Source organism: Dromaius novaehollandiae, chromosome 37, assembly GCF_036370855.1.
Source record: "Dromaius novaehollandiae isolate bDroNov1 chromosome 37, bDroNov1.hap1, whole genome shotgun sequence".
NCBI classification, from domain to species: Eukaryota; Metazoa; Chordata; class Aves; order Casuariiformes; family Dromaiidae; genus Dromaius; species Dromaius novaehollandiae.
This window is the reverse complement of record NC_088136.1, coordinates 518252-529627: the sequence shown is the minus strand read 5'-3', so window position 1 is coordinate 529627 and position 11376 is coordinate 518252. Positions and strand designations below refer to the sequence as shown.

At 71.0% G+C, this 11376-nt stretch overlaps 3 protein-coding genes across 5 annotated transcripts in view; 2 read left to right on the top strand and 1 right to left on the bottom strand.

The window, feature by feature from the left end:
* Positions 1-6: 6 nt before the first annotated feature.
* FOXP3 (forkhead box P3) lies at positions 7-2511 on the top strand (the record flags this gene model as incomplete). The annotated part of the gene is given in 9 exon segments (XM_064503422.1): positions 7-107; positions 194-254; positions 256-270; positions 338-406; positions 464-644; positions 738-802; positions 1194-1295; positions 2190-2311; positions 2395-2511. Coding segments are annotated over 9 exon segments (756 nt in total), but the record flags the coding sequence as incomplete, so codon positions are not given.
* On the bottom strand, positions 2471-8050 carry CCDC22 (coiled-coil domain containing 22). Of its 3 annotated transcripts, none has more exons than XM_064503440.1 (16): positions 7966-8050; positions 7018-7195; positions 6798-6930; positions 6591-6697; positions 6312-6378; positions 5803-5972; positions 5508-5714; positions 5197-5268; positions 4804-5043; positions 4166-4282; positions 3860-3961; positions 3509-3616; positions 3146-3241; positions 2984-3043; positions 2794-2868; positions 2471-2692 (listed from the first exon to the last, which is right to left on the bottom strand). In XM_064503440.1, exons 2-16 carry the CDS (start codon positions 7063-7065, stop codon positions 2579-2581), a joined length of 1716 nt encoding a protein of 571 aa, XP_064359510.1. In that variant the 5' UTR covers positions 7066-7195; positions 7966-8050; the 3' UTR covers positions 2471-2578. The 3 variants fall into 3 exon arrangements, with proteins under 3 accessions (XP_064359510.1, XP_064359509.1, XP_064359511.1); XM_064503439.1 differs by having other exon boundaries at positions 7709-8039; XM_064503441.1 differs by lacking the exon at positions 4804-5043 and having other exon boundaries at positions 7709-8039.
* Positions 8051-9522: 1472 nt separating this feature from the next.
* Positions 9523-11376, top strand: part of LOC135325405 (voltage-dependent L-type calcium channel subunit alpha-1F-like) — a 29502-nt gene continuing 27648 nt past the window's right edge. The window contains 3 exon segments of the mRNA XM_064503421.1: positions 9523-9550; positions 10050-10293; positions 10373-10478. Coding sequence (XP_064359491.1) covers positions 9523-9550; positions 10050-10293; positions 10373-10478 — 378 coding nt within the window.

Below are 11376 nucleotides of genomic sequence, written 5' to 3'. Positions count from 1 at the left end.
GGTCTCCCCATGCTCGAGGGGGGCCCCAAGGACCCCCCTGGGCGTGACCGGGGCCCCTCGCCCCCCCCTGCCAGGAGCGACCCCCCCAGCGGCGCCCAGCCCCCAAGGTGAGCAGGGGGACGCCTGGGTCCCTTTGGGGGTGGGGGGGGGACGCCTGGACGCCTGGGTCCTCGCCCCGCTGTCCCCCCCCCAGGCTGCCCCGCTGCCCCCCCGGGGAGGTGGCTCAGTACCTGCGGCAGCTGGAGCGGATCCAGGGAGCTGGAGCAGCAGGTAAGGGGGGGACCGGGGGGCCCCCAGCCCCAGTGGACCCCCCCGTCCCCTAACTGCCTCCCCCCAGCTGGCCCGCGAGCGGCACCGCCTGGAGCTCCTGCAGGCCCAGCTGCTCCGCAGGGGCCCCCCCGGCACGGTAAGGGTGGCTGCCCCCGAAACGGGGGGGCTAGGACCCCCTTCCCCCCCCCCCCAGCCAGGGGCCTGGGCTGGCCCCCCCCTGCGGGCACCTCCAGCCCCTCACCTGCATGTGACCCCCCCACCCAGGGCCGCCCCCGGGAAGGGCCCAGCTGCGGCCCCCCCCAGGGCAGACGGGCAGCCCCGGAGCCTGCTGCCCCCCCCGGGGCACCCCTGGCCCCGCGGTGGCCACTGCCCAGGTGAGACTCAGACGGGGGGGGGGGGGGGGGGGGGGGGGGGGGGGCAAGGGGGGGCCCAGATGCCTGGGCCACCACTGACACCCCCCCCCCCAGAGCTGGAGTACTACCGCCTCAGCACGGCCCGGCCCCCCTACACCTACGCCATGCTCATCCGCTGGGTGAGTGACCCCGCCGCAGCCCCTATAGCCCCCCCCGTCCCCATAGCCCCTCTGTGACCCCCCCATGTCCCCTCCCTGCGCCCCCGACCTCATATCCCACCTGTGACCCCCCGGGCCCCCCTGGAGCCCCCCTTGTCCCCATCCCCCCCTTTGGCCTCAAACCCTCCCTGTGATCCCCCCCCGGCCCTGGCTGTGCCCCCCCGGTCAGCCTGAAGCCCCCCCCTCCCATGGCCCCCTACCTTCCTGTATCCCCCCCCCCCACGGCCCTCCCTGCACCCCTGTGACCCTCTGGAGCCCTCATGCCCCCCCCCAGCCACCCTGGAGCCCCCCGTGACCCCCCTGTCCCCCCAGGCCATCCTGGAGCCCCCTGTGACCCCCCCTGTCCCCCCAGGCCATCCTGGAGTCCCCCCAGCGCCAGCGTACCCTGGGCGAGATCTACCACTGGTTCAGCCGCATGTTCGGGTACTTCCGCCACAACACAGCCACCTGGAAGGTGGGCCCAAACCCGCCCTTTCTGACCCCAAAACCTCCCCCTGCCCCCCCCAACACAGCCACCTGGAAGGTGGGGCCCAAACCCGCCCTCTCTGACCCCAAAACCTCCCCCTGCCCCCCCCAACACAGCCACCTGGAAGGTGGGGCCCAAACCCGCCCTTTCTGACCCCAAAACCTCCCCCTGCCCCCCCCCAACACAGCCACCTGGAAGGTGGGGCCCAAACCCGCCCTTTCTGACCCCAAAACCTCCCCCTGCCCCCCCCAACACAGCCACCTGGAAGGTGGGGCCCAAACCCGCCCTTTCTGACCCCAAAACCTCCCCCTGCCCCCCCCAACACAGCCACCTGGAAGGTGGGGCCCAAACCCGCCCTTTCTGACCCCAAAACCTCCTGCCCCACCCCCAACACAGCCACCTGGAAGGTGGGGCCCAAACCCGCCCTCTCTGACCCCAAAACCTCCCCCTGCCCCCCCCAACACAGCCACCTGGAAGGTGGGGCCCAAACCCGCCCTCTCTGAGCCCAAAACCTCCCCCTGCCCCCCCCAACACAGCCACCTGGAAGGTGGGGCCCAAACCCGCCCTTTCTGACCCCAAAACCTCCCCCTGCCCCCCCCAACACAGCCACCTGGAAGGTGGGGCCCCAAATCTGCCCTTTCTGACCCCAAAACCTCCCCCTGCCCCCCCCAACACAGCCACCTGGAAGGTGGGGCCCCCAAACTCACCACTTTACCCTCAAATCTCCCCCCACACAACATGGCCACCCGGAATTTGGGGCCCCCAAATCCCGGTCATTTACCCCCAACCTGCCCCCAGCCCCCCCCACCTGTCTGCGGGGCGGGGGGACGGGACACGGCTGGCCCCAAAACGGCCGCTTTTGGCCCCGTTCCGCCGGGGCAGAACGCGGTGCGGCACAACCTGAGCCTGCACAAGTGCTTCGTGCGGGTGGAGAACGCGCGGGGCGCCGTGTGGACCGTGGACGAGGCCGAGTTCGGGCGCCGCCGGGGGCAGCGCTACCCCAGGTACGGGGGGGCCACCCCAAACGGCGCCGGGGGCGCGGGGGGGCCCGGACCCCCCCGTGATGCCCCGCTGCCCCCCCCCCCAGGGACTGCGACCTCAAGTGCCTCCTGCCCCCCCCGAGCTGAACCCCCCCCCCCCGAAAGGTGACACGATGCCCCGAAACCGCTGCACCGGGCCTTTATTGAAGCCACGAAGGAGCCGCCCTCCCCCCCCGCCATCAGCTGGGGGGGGTGCGTACGTGCTTGGGGGGGGGGCACCCCGCTTTGGGGTCAGGCGTGCCGGATGCGGGCGGCCAGCGCGGCGTTCTCCTCCCGCAGCGCCCGGCAGTCGCTGAGGATGCGGTCGAGGCTGGCAGGGGGCTTCGCGCTCGTCTCCCCCTCGATCTGGGGGGGGCGAAGAGGGAAAAACACCCCCAAATCAGCTGGGGGGGGGGGGCGCAAAGACCAGCGTAACCCCCCCCCCCCCCCAGAGGTCCCAGCCCCACCTGCTCCTCCAGGTCGCGGATCTCACGCTGGATGGTGCCAGTGTCCTCGATGGTGCGGATGAGCTGGGCACAGTTCTGGGGGGGGGGGGGAGAACAGGGGGTGGGAGCACCCCCAAAACCTCCCCGTGGCCCCCCCATCCCACAGCCCCCCCCACCTCCCCCTTCCCTCATCCCGCAGCCCCCCCCATACCTCGTGCAGCGCTGCCAGGTACTTGTAGGCCTTCCTCACCACCTCGTCCCTCTTGGCATCCTGACGACGTGGGGGGGGAAATGGGGGGAAACAGGGGGGGGATGAAACTTGGGGGGGGGGGGGGAAGCGTCATGCAGCCCCCCACCCCCCCGGCCCCCCCACCTTGAAGAGCAGCTCGTCGGTGACGCTGAAGGTCCGCTCCAACTTCCCCGCCAGCGCGTTGATCTCCTTCTGCAGCGCCCGCGTGTCCACCAGGATCTGGGGGGCCCTGGGGGCTCAGGGGGGGCCCAAGAGCCCCCGTGACCCCCCCAAAAACCCTCTGGGGTGTCCAGGGAGCCCCTGAGGGGCCTAGGGGGGGCAAGTACCCCCAGGGCCTCCCCCCCCAAGCACTTGGGGGGGCGAATGCCCCCAGGACCCGTCTGGGGCAGGCCCACCCACCCCAAGGACCCCTGGCCCCTTTGGGGGCCCCAGAGCCCCCCCAAAATGGGGTCGGGGGGGGAATCCACCCCCCCAGCCCCCCCCCACCTTGCCGATCTCCTCCTTTTGCTTGCGGATGTTGCCGACAATCTCCAGGATGCGGCGGGTGTAGACGGCGCGCGAGACGTCGCGGGGCAGCGCCTCCAGCTCCAGCACCTACAGGGACGGGGGGGGGCCCCCGCGGTGAGGGGGGGGCTGCCCGCGTGACACACCAGGGCATCATGCCCCCCCCCACCCCCCCTACGCGCCGTGAGAGGTTTTCCGCCCCGAAACGTGCCATAAACCTCGTGCAAAACCCCCCTGCCGCAGGTGCAGCGGTCGCTCTTGTTGCGGGCGCCGCGGGCGCGCGTGCAAGCCCCGCCCCCTCCCCGTGCAAGCCCCGCCCCCGGCGGCGCTCACCAGCTGCTTGCAGAGCTCCTCCTTGCGCCGGGCCTCAGCGGCGGCCGAGCGGCTCCGCTCGTGCAGTGCCCGGATCTCCGACAGGCGCCGCGACGACTCCAGCTGCGGGGGCACCATGGGGAGCCACCCCCCAAGCCCCCCCGGGGGACCCCAACTCCCCCGGGGACCCCCCAAACCCCCGGGGGGGGACCAGAAAGCCCCGCCAGGACCCCAGAGCACCCCCGGCCGTGCCAGGGAGGGACCCCAGAGTCCCCAACCCCCAGGAAGGGACTCCAACCCCCCCGGGACCCCCCCCCAGCCCCTCACCTGAGCGGAGTCGCGCAGGGCCCGGAGGTGCCGGTACTCGGCCAGGAGGGGCCCCCGGTGCCGCTCCCACTGCCCCGCCAGGCTGACGATGCGCCGGCTGCTCGCCTCCACCACCAGCTGCCAGGGCGCCCGTCAGCACCCCCAAAACGGGCCCGAAACCCCCCAAACCGCCCCCAGGCCTGACCCCGTGCCCCCAAACCAGGCCCAGACCGGCCCCCACTGCCCCAAAGAGCCCCTAGACCAGCCCGCGTACCCCCAGACTGCCCCAAGCAGCCCCCAAACTGCCCCCAGTCCTGCCCCTGCCCTCCCAAACTGCCCCCAGACCAGGCCCCGTGCCCCCAGACTGCCCAAAGTGGCCCCCAAATGGCCCCAAGTTGGGTCCCTTCACCTGCAAACGGCCCCAAACTGCCCCTGGACTGGGCTCCCAGGCCCCCAAACTGCCCCCAGACCGGCCCCTGTGCCCCCAAACTGCCCCCAGACCGGCCTCCGTGCCCCCAAACAGCCCCAAACTGACCCCAGACCAGCCCCTGTGCCCCCAGACTGTCCCAAATGGCCTCAGATCTGCCCCAGACCAGCCCCCGTGCCCCCACACTGCCCCCCAGGTAGGCCCCTGCCCCCCAAACTGCCCCGCAGCCCACCTGCAGCTTGGCCATGTTGCCGTGGGCGTCCGGGAGCAGCTCGAGGGCCCGCGCCTTGAGCCGCAGCGCGTCCCGGCGGCCCCCCAGCGCCAGGCGGCCCTGCCGCACCTCCGCCTCCACCTGCGCCAGCCCCAGCTGGGCGTCCCGCGCCTCCCCGCGCCGGCCCTCGATCGCCGCCTCCAGCTGGGCCAGCGTCGCCTCCAGCGCGGCCGCCTCCCCGGCCTGGCGCGCCCCCGCGCCCTGGGGGACCGGGCCATGAGAGGGGGACCGCGGGGCTCCGCAGGGCGGCTGACGGCCCGATCGGGGCCATCAGTAGGGTCCAGAGTGAACACACACTGGCCGCAGCCATCGGTAGGGCTGGAGTGAACAACGATCAGGACGCAGCGCCCTCACCTCCTCGGAGCTCTTCGAGGGCGGCAGGGTCTCAGCAGCCGCCTGGACCTGCTGCAGCAATATCTGGGGGTCCTGAGGGGATGACAGAGGTGAGACCAGGACGCTGGCAGACCCTGCTGCCCCACAGCCCCCCCATCAGCCCTCTCCCTGACCTACAGCCCCCTCTCTGCCCCACTATAGCGGCTGTTCCCCACAGTCTCCCTGCTCCTGCAGCCATCAGTAGGGACCAAAATGAACAACCCCCCATCCAATCACCGAGTGCCCCAGCTCTGCGATCCCGTGGCCCCCCCACACCTCCGGCAGCCCCCTACCTGCTCGTGGGTCAGGTGCTGGGTGCGGGTGAAACGGGAGCCTTTGGGCAGCGCCCCCCCAGCCCCCCCCCCAGCCCCGAAGGCCCCCTGGAGCCAGGCGGGGTCCAAGGGCCCCTCGGGGGGGCTGTGGGGCCGAGGGGGGCAGGCCTGGCGCAGGGATTCCAGCGCCCGGAGCCGGGCCCGGAGCTGCTTCCGCCCCACGTATTCCTGGCAGGGGGGCAAGAGCAAGGAGTCAGACCCACGGTGCCCGCTGGGGGCAGGAAAGGGGGCTCGGTCCCCCCTCCCCGGGTCTCACCTGGGGGGGCAGGCGGGAGGCCAGCCCGGTGCCCCCCCACTCGGCCTCCCAGTCGCGGCGGGCGCTGAGCTGGGCCGCGTGGGTCTCCAGCAGCGCCGGGGGGGCCCCGGCAGGCCGGGGAGGCTGTGCGGGCACGGGGGGGGCCGCCCCCCTGAAGTACTCCTGCAACTCTGGGGGGGGGGGGGGGGACAGGGCGTGAGCCATGCAGCTCCCCCCAAACCCCCATGGCCCTCCCAGCCCTCCCTGTGCCCCCCAAAACTCCACAGCCCTCCCTGTGCCCCCCAAAACCCCCCAGACCCTCCAGCCCTCCCTATGGCCCCCCAACACCCCGCAGCCCTCCATATGCTTCCCCCAAGCTCCCAGACCTCCCTGTGCCTCCCCGACCCCCCCCCCAGATCCCCTAGCCTTCCCTATGCCCCCCCAGACCTTCCAGCCCTCCCTCTGCCACCCCAAACAGCCCCCCAGAGGCTCCCCCACCCACCAAAGCCTCCCCCCGACCCAGCCCCTACCTGGGGGGCCCCCAGTGTGGGGCAGAACCAGGGGGCAAGTAGAAAAGGGACGGAGATGACCCGTACCCTAGACAAAAATAACTTATTTATTATCAATCATCCCCCTCAACCAAAACAATACAGGGATGCTGACAGGGAGAACAGGACGCTGGGAAAAGAGAGGGGCAGAGGGAAGCCTGGGGTCACCCCCAAGTGCTAGGGGGGGCCTAGGGGACCCCCAGAAAGGGGCAGAGGACAGGCTGGGGGGGCTCAAGGCCACGGGGCCCCCCCAGGACTCACCTGCAGGCGCTGGAGGTGGGGGGTGCGGCAGCAGGGGGGCACCCAGGGGGTCACCAGCTGGTCCCGGATGCGGGCGCCGATGGCCCGGAGCAGCGGCCCCGACTTCCCTGGGGCGGGGGCAGAGGGAGGGCGGTCGGGGGGGCCCACGAGCACCCCACGGACCAGGCAGCCCCAGGGAGCTCCCTGCCCCCCGCCCCGGGGCCGTACCTGGGGGCTCTGCCCCCCCGCCGGCCTCGTCCCGCGGCAGCTTCTCCACGAGGAAGAGCAGGAGGCGGCGGGTGTCGTGCTCGGAGCTGTACAGGAAGGTCTGGTAGCCCACGTCGCCGCCGAAGCCCAGCTCCTGCGGCAGAGCGGGGCCGCCGTGGGGGGGCCGCCCAGGTGCCGCGGCGTGTCCCCCCCCCCCGGCCGTGGGGCGCCGGGGCCCTACCTGGCAGGCGCTGGCCAGGTCGGAGGCGAGGCGGAAGCGGGCTGACATGCCGGGGGGCAGGAGGGTGCTGAGCGGGGCGCCCAAGGCCGGGCGCACCACGCGGACGCAGCGCACCGCCGCCTCCACCACCAGCTCCGGCGGGAAGTCCCGCACGCTCTGGATCTCGGGGGGCACCAGCCTGGCGGAGGTCGTGGGGGGCAGGTGCCCCCCCCAGTCACTGGCGGGACCCCCAGGGCTCCCCCATCATCCCTGTGTGCACTCAAATCCTCCTAGGGCCCCCCCAAGGCCTCCCAGAGTAGCTGGGCAGTCCCCAAATCCTCCTACCCCCCTCCCAGAGCACCCAGGTGGTCCCCAAATCCTCCTGGGCCCCTTCCAGGGCATCCCAGAGTACCTGGGGGGTCCCCCACTCCTCCTACCCCCCTCCCAGAGCACCTGGGTGGTCCCCACATCCTCCTGGAGCCCCCCTGGGCATCCCAGAGCACCTGGGGGTCCCCAAATCCTCCTGGCCCCCCTTAGATCACCCCAGGGCTCCTGGGGGCCCCTACGTCTCCCTAACCCAGCCCCCCATCAGCCCCTCTGGAGCCCCAATCCCCCCCCATCTCCTTCCAATCCACCCCCACATCTCCCCCCCCCCGGAGCCCCCCCGGGACCCCCGACACTCCCTCCAGGCCTGTCCCAGGCCCCCACTCACGTCCCCGCCTGCCGCAGCGAGTGGATGAGGATTTTGTCGACCTCCTCCATGGCGGCGGGGGGGGGCTTATAGGGGAGGGGGGAGCCCCGAAACCTGCAGGGAGGGAGGGAGGGAGGGAGGGCAGAGCCCGCGGGGGGGAGGCTGGGGCAGGGAGGGGGCCTCAGGGCGAGCGGGGACCCCCAAATCCCCCCCAACGCCCTCCGAGAGGTCCTCGGGACCGGCGCGGGGGGCTCCGGGAAGGGTCCGGTCCCGCTCACCCCGCTCCGGCCCCTCAGCGCCGCCGGGGATCACGGGACGCGCCGCGGGGCACGCCGGGAACGCGGAGTCCTCCCGGCGCGGGGCACGCCGGGAAGCGGAGTCCGCGGCGGGCGGCGGCGCGGGGCACGCCGGGAACGCGGAGTCCGCCCGGCGCGAGGCGCGAGGCGCGGTGAGGCGGGAAACGGTGGCGGCTCGTTCCTCAGGCGGCTCGGCGCCATCTTGTCCCCTCGCGCGGGCGCCTCTTTTTGTCCCTCACGCGCGTTCCCCATTTTGTTTTCTCACACGGGTGCCTCTTTTTCTTCCTCACCTGTGTTCCCCATTTTGTTTTCTCACGCGGGTGCCTCTTTTTCTCCCTTACGTGTGTTCCCGTTTTCTTTCCTCACGCGTGTTCCCCATTTTGTTTTCTTACACGGGTGGCTCTATTTTGTCCCCTCGCGCGGGCTTTTGGTCCCCTCACACGTTCCCCATTTTGTCCCCTTGCGTGGGCGCCTCTTTTTCTCCTTCACGCGTGTTCCCCATTTTGTTTCCTCACACGGATGGCCCCATTTTGTCTCCTCACGCGGGCGCCTCTTTTTGTTCCTCACGCGTGTTCCCCATTTTGTTTCCTCCCACGGGTGGCCCCATTTTGTCTCCTCATGTGGGAGTCTCTTTTTCTCCTTCACGCGTGTTCCCCATTTTGTTTCCTCACACGGATGGCCCCATTTTGTCTCCTCACGCGGGCACCTCTTTTTGTTCCTCACGCGCGTTCCCCATTTTGTTTGCTCACACGGGTGGCCCCATTTTGTCTCCTCACGTGGGAGTCTCTCTTTGTCCCTCACGTGTGTTCCCCATTTTGTTTCCTCACACGGATGGCCCCATTTTGTCTCCTCACGCGGGCGCCTCTTTTTGTTCTTTTGCGCGTGTTCCCCATTTTGTTCCCTCACACGTGTTCCATTCTTTGCCCTTGCGCATGTGCTTCATTTTGTCCCCTCACATGCGTGACCCCCATTTTGTCCCCTCACACCTGTGCCCCATTTTGTCCCCTCACACGCATGACCCCCGTTTTGTTCCCTTATGCGTGTGTGCTATTTTGTTTTCTCACGTGTGTGGCCCCATTTTGTGTCTCACACGTGTGTGCCCCAGCCGTGTCCCCCTCATGCGTGTCTGTGCCCTGGTCCCATCCCACACATGCATATGCGCCCTGTCCCTGTGCAACACACGTGTGTGCCCTGGCCCCATCCCGCACACGCGTGGGCTGCGTGTCACTGGCCCTGCCTCTCACACAGTCCTTCTCTAAGCCGTTAATCTCCCGGCAGCTACAAGCCGGGGCCGCAGGAGGAGCCTTGGGGAGGGCCAGGAGCCACCCCAGGGCCCACAAAACCTCCTACCCCCCGCCCCCAACCTTCTCTAGATGCTCCCTGCTATCCCCAAACACCCTGGACACCCCCCGGAAACTCACAAATACGTCTGAGACTCCCCCAGATTCTCCCAACTTGTCCTAGATACTTCTTAGACCCTGTTAATACCTCCAAGATACTTCCCGACCCCCCCCAGACCCCCCCCCGACGCCCCTCACGATGTCAGAGTCTGAGGAGAATGGAAACGGTGAGTGCAAAGGGGTCACTGGGAGTGTCCGGGGGGGTCTGGGGGTTGGGGAGGGGGGCCCTGAGTTGGCACAGGGTTCAGGGGGCCCTGAGGGGATATGGGGAGCCCCTGGGGGGGTCTTTGGGGGTATATGGGGGCTTTGAGGGGGTCCCAGAGGGGATGAGGGGACCCTGGGGAGATATCGGGGTTCAGGGGAGTCCTAGAGGGTTTGGGGGGACTCAGGGGAGATATTGGGGCTCTGGGGGGGTCCCAGAGGGGATGGGGGGGACTGTGGGGAGATATTGGGGCTCTGGGGGGCAGGGGCCCTAGAGGGGATGGGGGGACTGTGGGGACATACTGGGGCTCTGGGGGGGTCCCTGGGGGGCTCTGGGGGTCCCAGAGGTTGTAAGGAGTTCCTGTGGGCTCAAGAGGGTCTAGGGAGGTCCCAGGAGACCCCGGGGGGGGCCAGGAGGGGGTGGGGGGGTCCGTGCACCCCCTTGACTGTGCTCCCCCACCCCAGGGCCCCCCAAGGAGCTGCCGTCCTTTGCCGAGGCCATGGGGCAGCCCCTGGGGTGGCCGGTGGGCGAGGGGCCCGGGGGGTCGGCAGGCGGGGGGACCCCCCCCGGCACCCGCCACCGGCGCCCGCCCCACGCCAAGCACAAGGGCCAGGGCTCGGGGGGGGTCCCGCGCTCCCCCCGCGCCCTCTTCTGCCTCCGCCTCAACAACCCCATCCGCCGTGCCGCCATCAGCATCGTCGAGTGGAAGTGAGTGGGGGGCGCGGGGGGACGGGGCGCGACGGCGCTGCCGGGGGGGGCCCTCCCCCCGTAACGCCACGGCCCCCAGGCCCTTCGACATCCTCATCCTCGTCACCATCTTCGCCAACTGCGTGGCCCTGGGCGTCTACATCCCCTTCCCCGAGGACGACTCCAACGCTGCCAACCACAACCTGGTGAGGGCCCCGGGGACCCCCCACGTGCCCCTCCCCGCCCCCCTGGGGGGCCCAGGCGTCCGGGTGGCCCGGGGACCCCAGCCTGTGCCCTTCCCCCAGGGGCCCAGGTGTCCCCCGGCCTCACTGGGCCGCGCTGAGTGTCCTCAGCTGGTCCCAGTCAGGTGCTGGTTGAGCTCGTTAAGGCATCAGCGCTAACGAGGCAGCTTAGCGAAGCCGCTTCAGGTGCGAGAGGCAATGGGGGACCTGCGGGGGTGCCCCAGCAGCGGGGGTGCCCCGAGGAGCCCTGCGGGGGGGAACATGGGCACCCGGGTGCCGGGGACCCCCGAGGGGGGGCTGTGGGGCGGAGCGGGGGTGCCCGGACGCCAGGGCCCCCGGGGCGTGTGCCACGCATGTCCCCGCGCACACGCGTGTGCCGTGCGCCTAAGCTGCTTAGGCAGCGCCGCGGGGGCGCTAATCCCGGCTTAGCGCCCTTCCCCCACAGCGGGGCTGGCCAGGACGCCTGGGTCCCTTCTCTGTGCGGCCAACCCCCTCCCCCCAGCCACGGCCCGGACGCCTGGGCCCCCGCTTCCCCAGAGAGCCCTGGAGGAGGGGGCTAGGCTGTGACCCCCGGACGCCTGGGTCCCTCGTGCCCAACGCAGCCGTGGCGGGGGGAGGAGGGGACTGGGCAGCCCCCCGGATGCCTGGGCCCCTTGTCCATAGCGGAGCCCGTGGGCAACAGAGGATGCTGGGAAGGGCAGTGGGGGAGGCGGAGGGCGTGGGGGCAGCCCCCCGGACGCCTGGGCCCCTTGTCCATAGCGGAGCCCGTGGGCAGCAGAGGATGCTGGGAAGGGCAGCGGGGGAGGCGGAGGGCGCGGGGGCAGCCCCCCGGACGCCTGGGTCCCTTGTCCATAGTGGAGCC

Coding starts and splice junctions, on each gene's coding strand:
- CCDC22 (XM_064503439.1), bottom strand. CDS start 7,758: ATGGAGGAGGTCGACAAAATCCTCATCCACTCGCTGCGGCAGGCGGGG. Junction 3,962..4,165: donor CCCTGCGCGACTCCGCTCAG/GTGAGGGGCTGG, acceptor GTGCCCCCGCAG/CTGGAGTCGTCGCGGCGCCT. Junction 3,242..3,508: donor AAAAGGAGGAGATCGGCAAG/GTGGGGGGGGGC, acceptor AGGGCCCCCCAG/ATCCTGGTGGACACGCGGGC.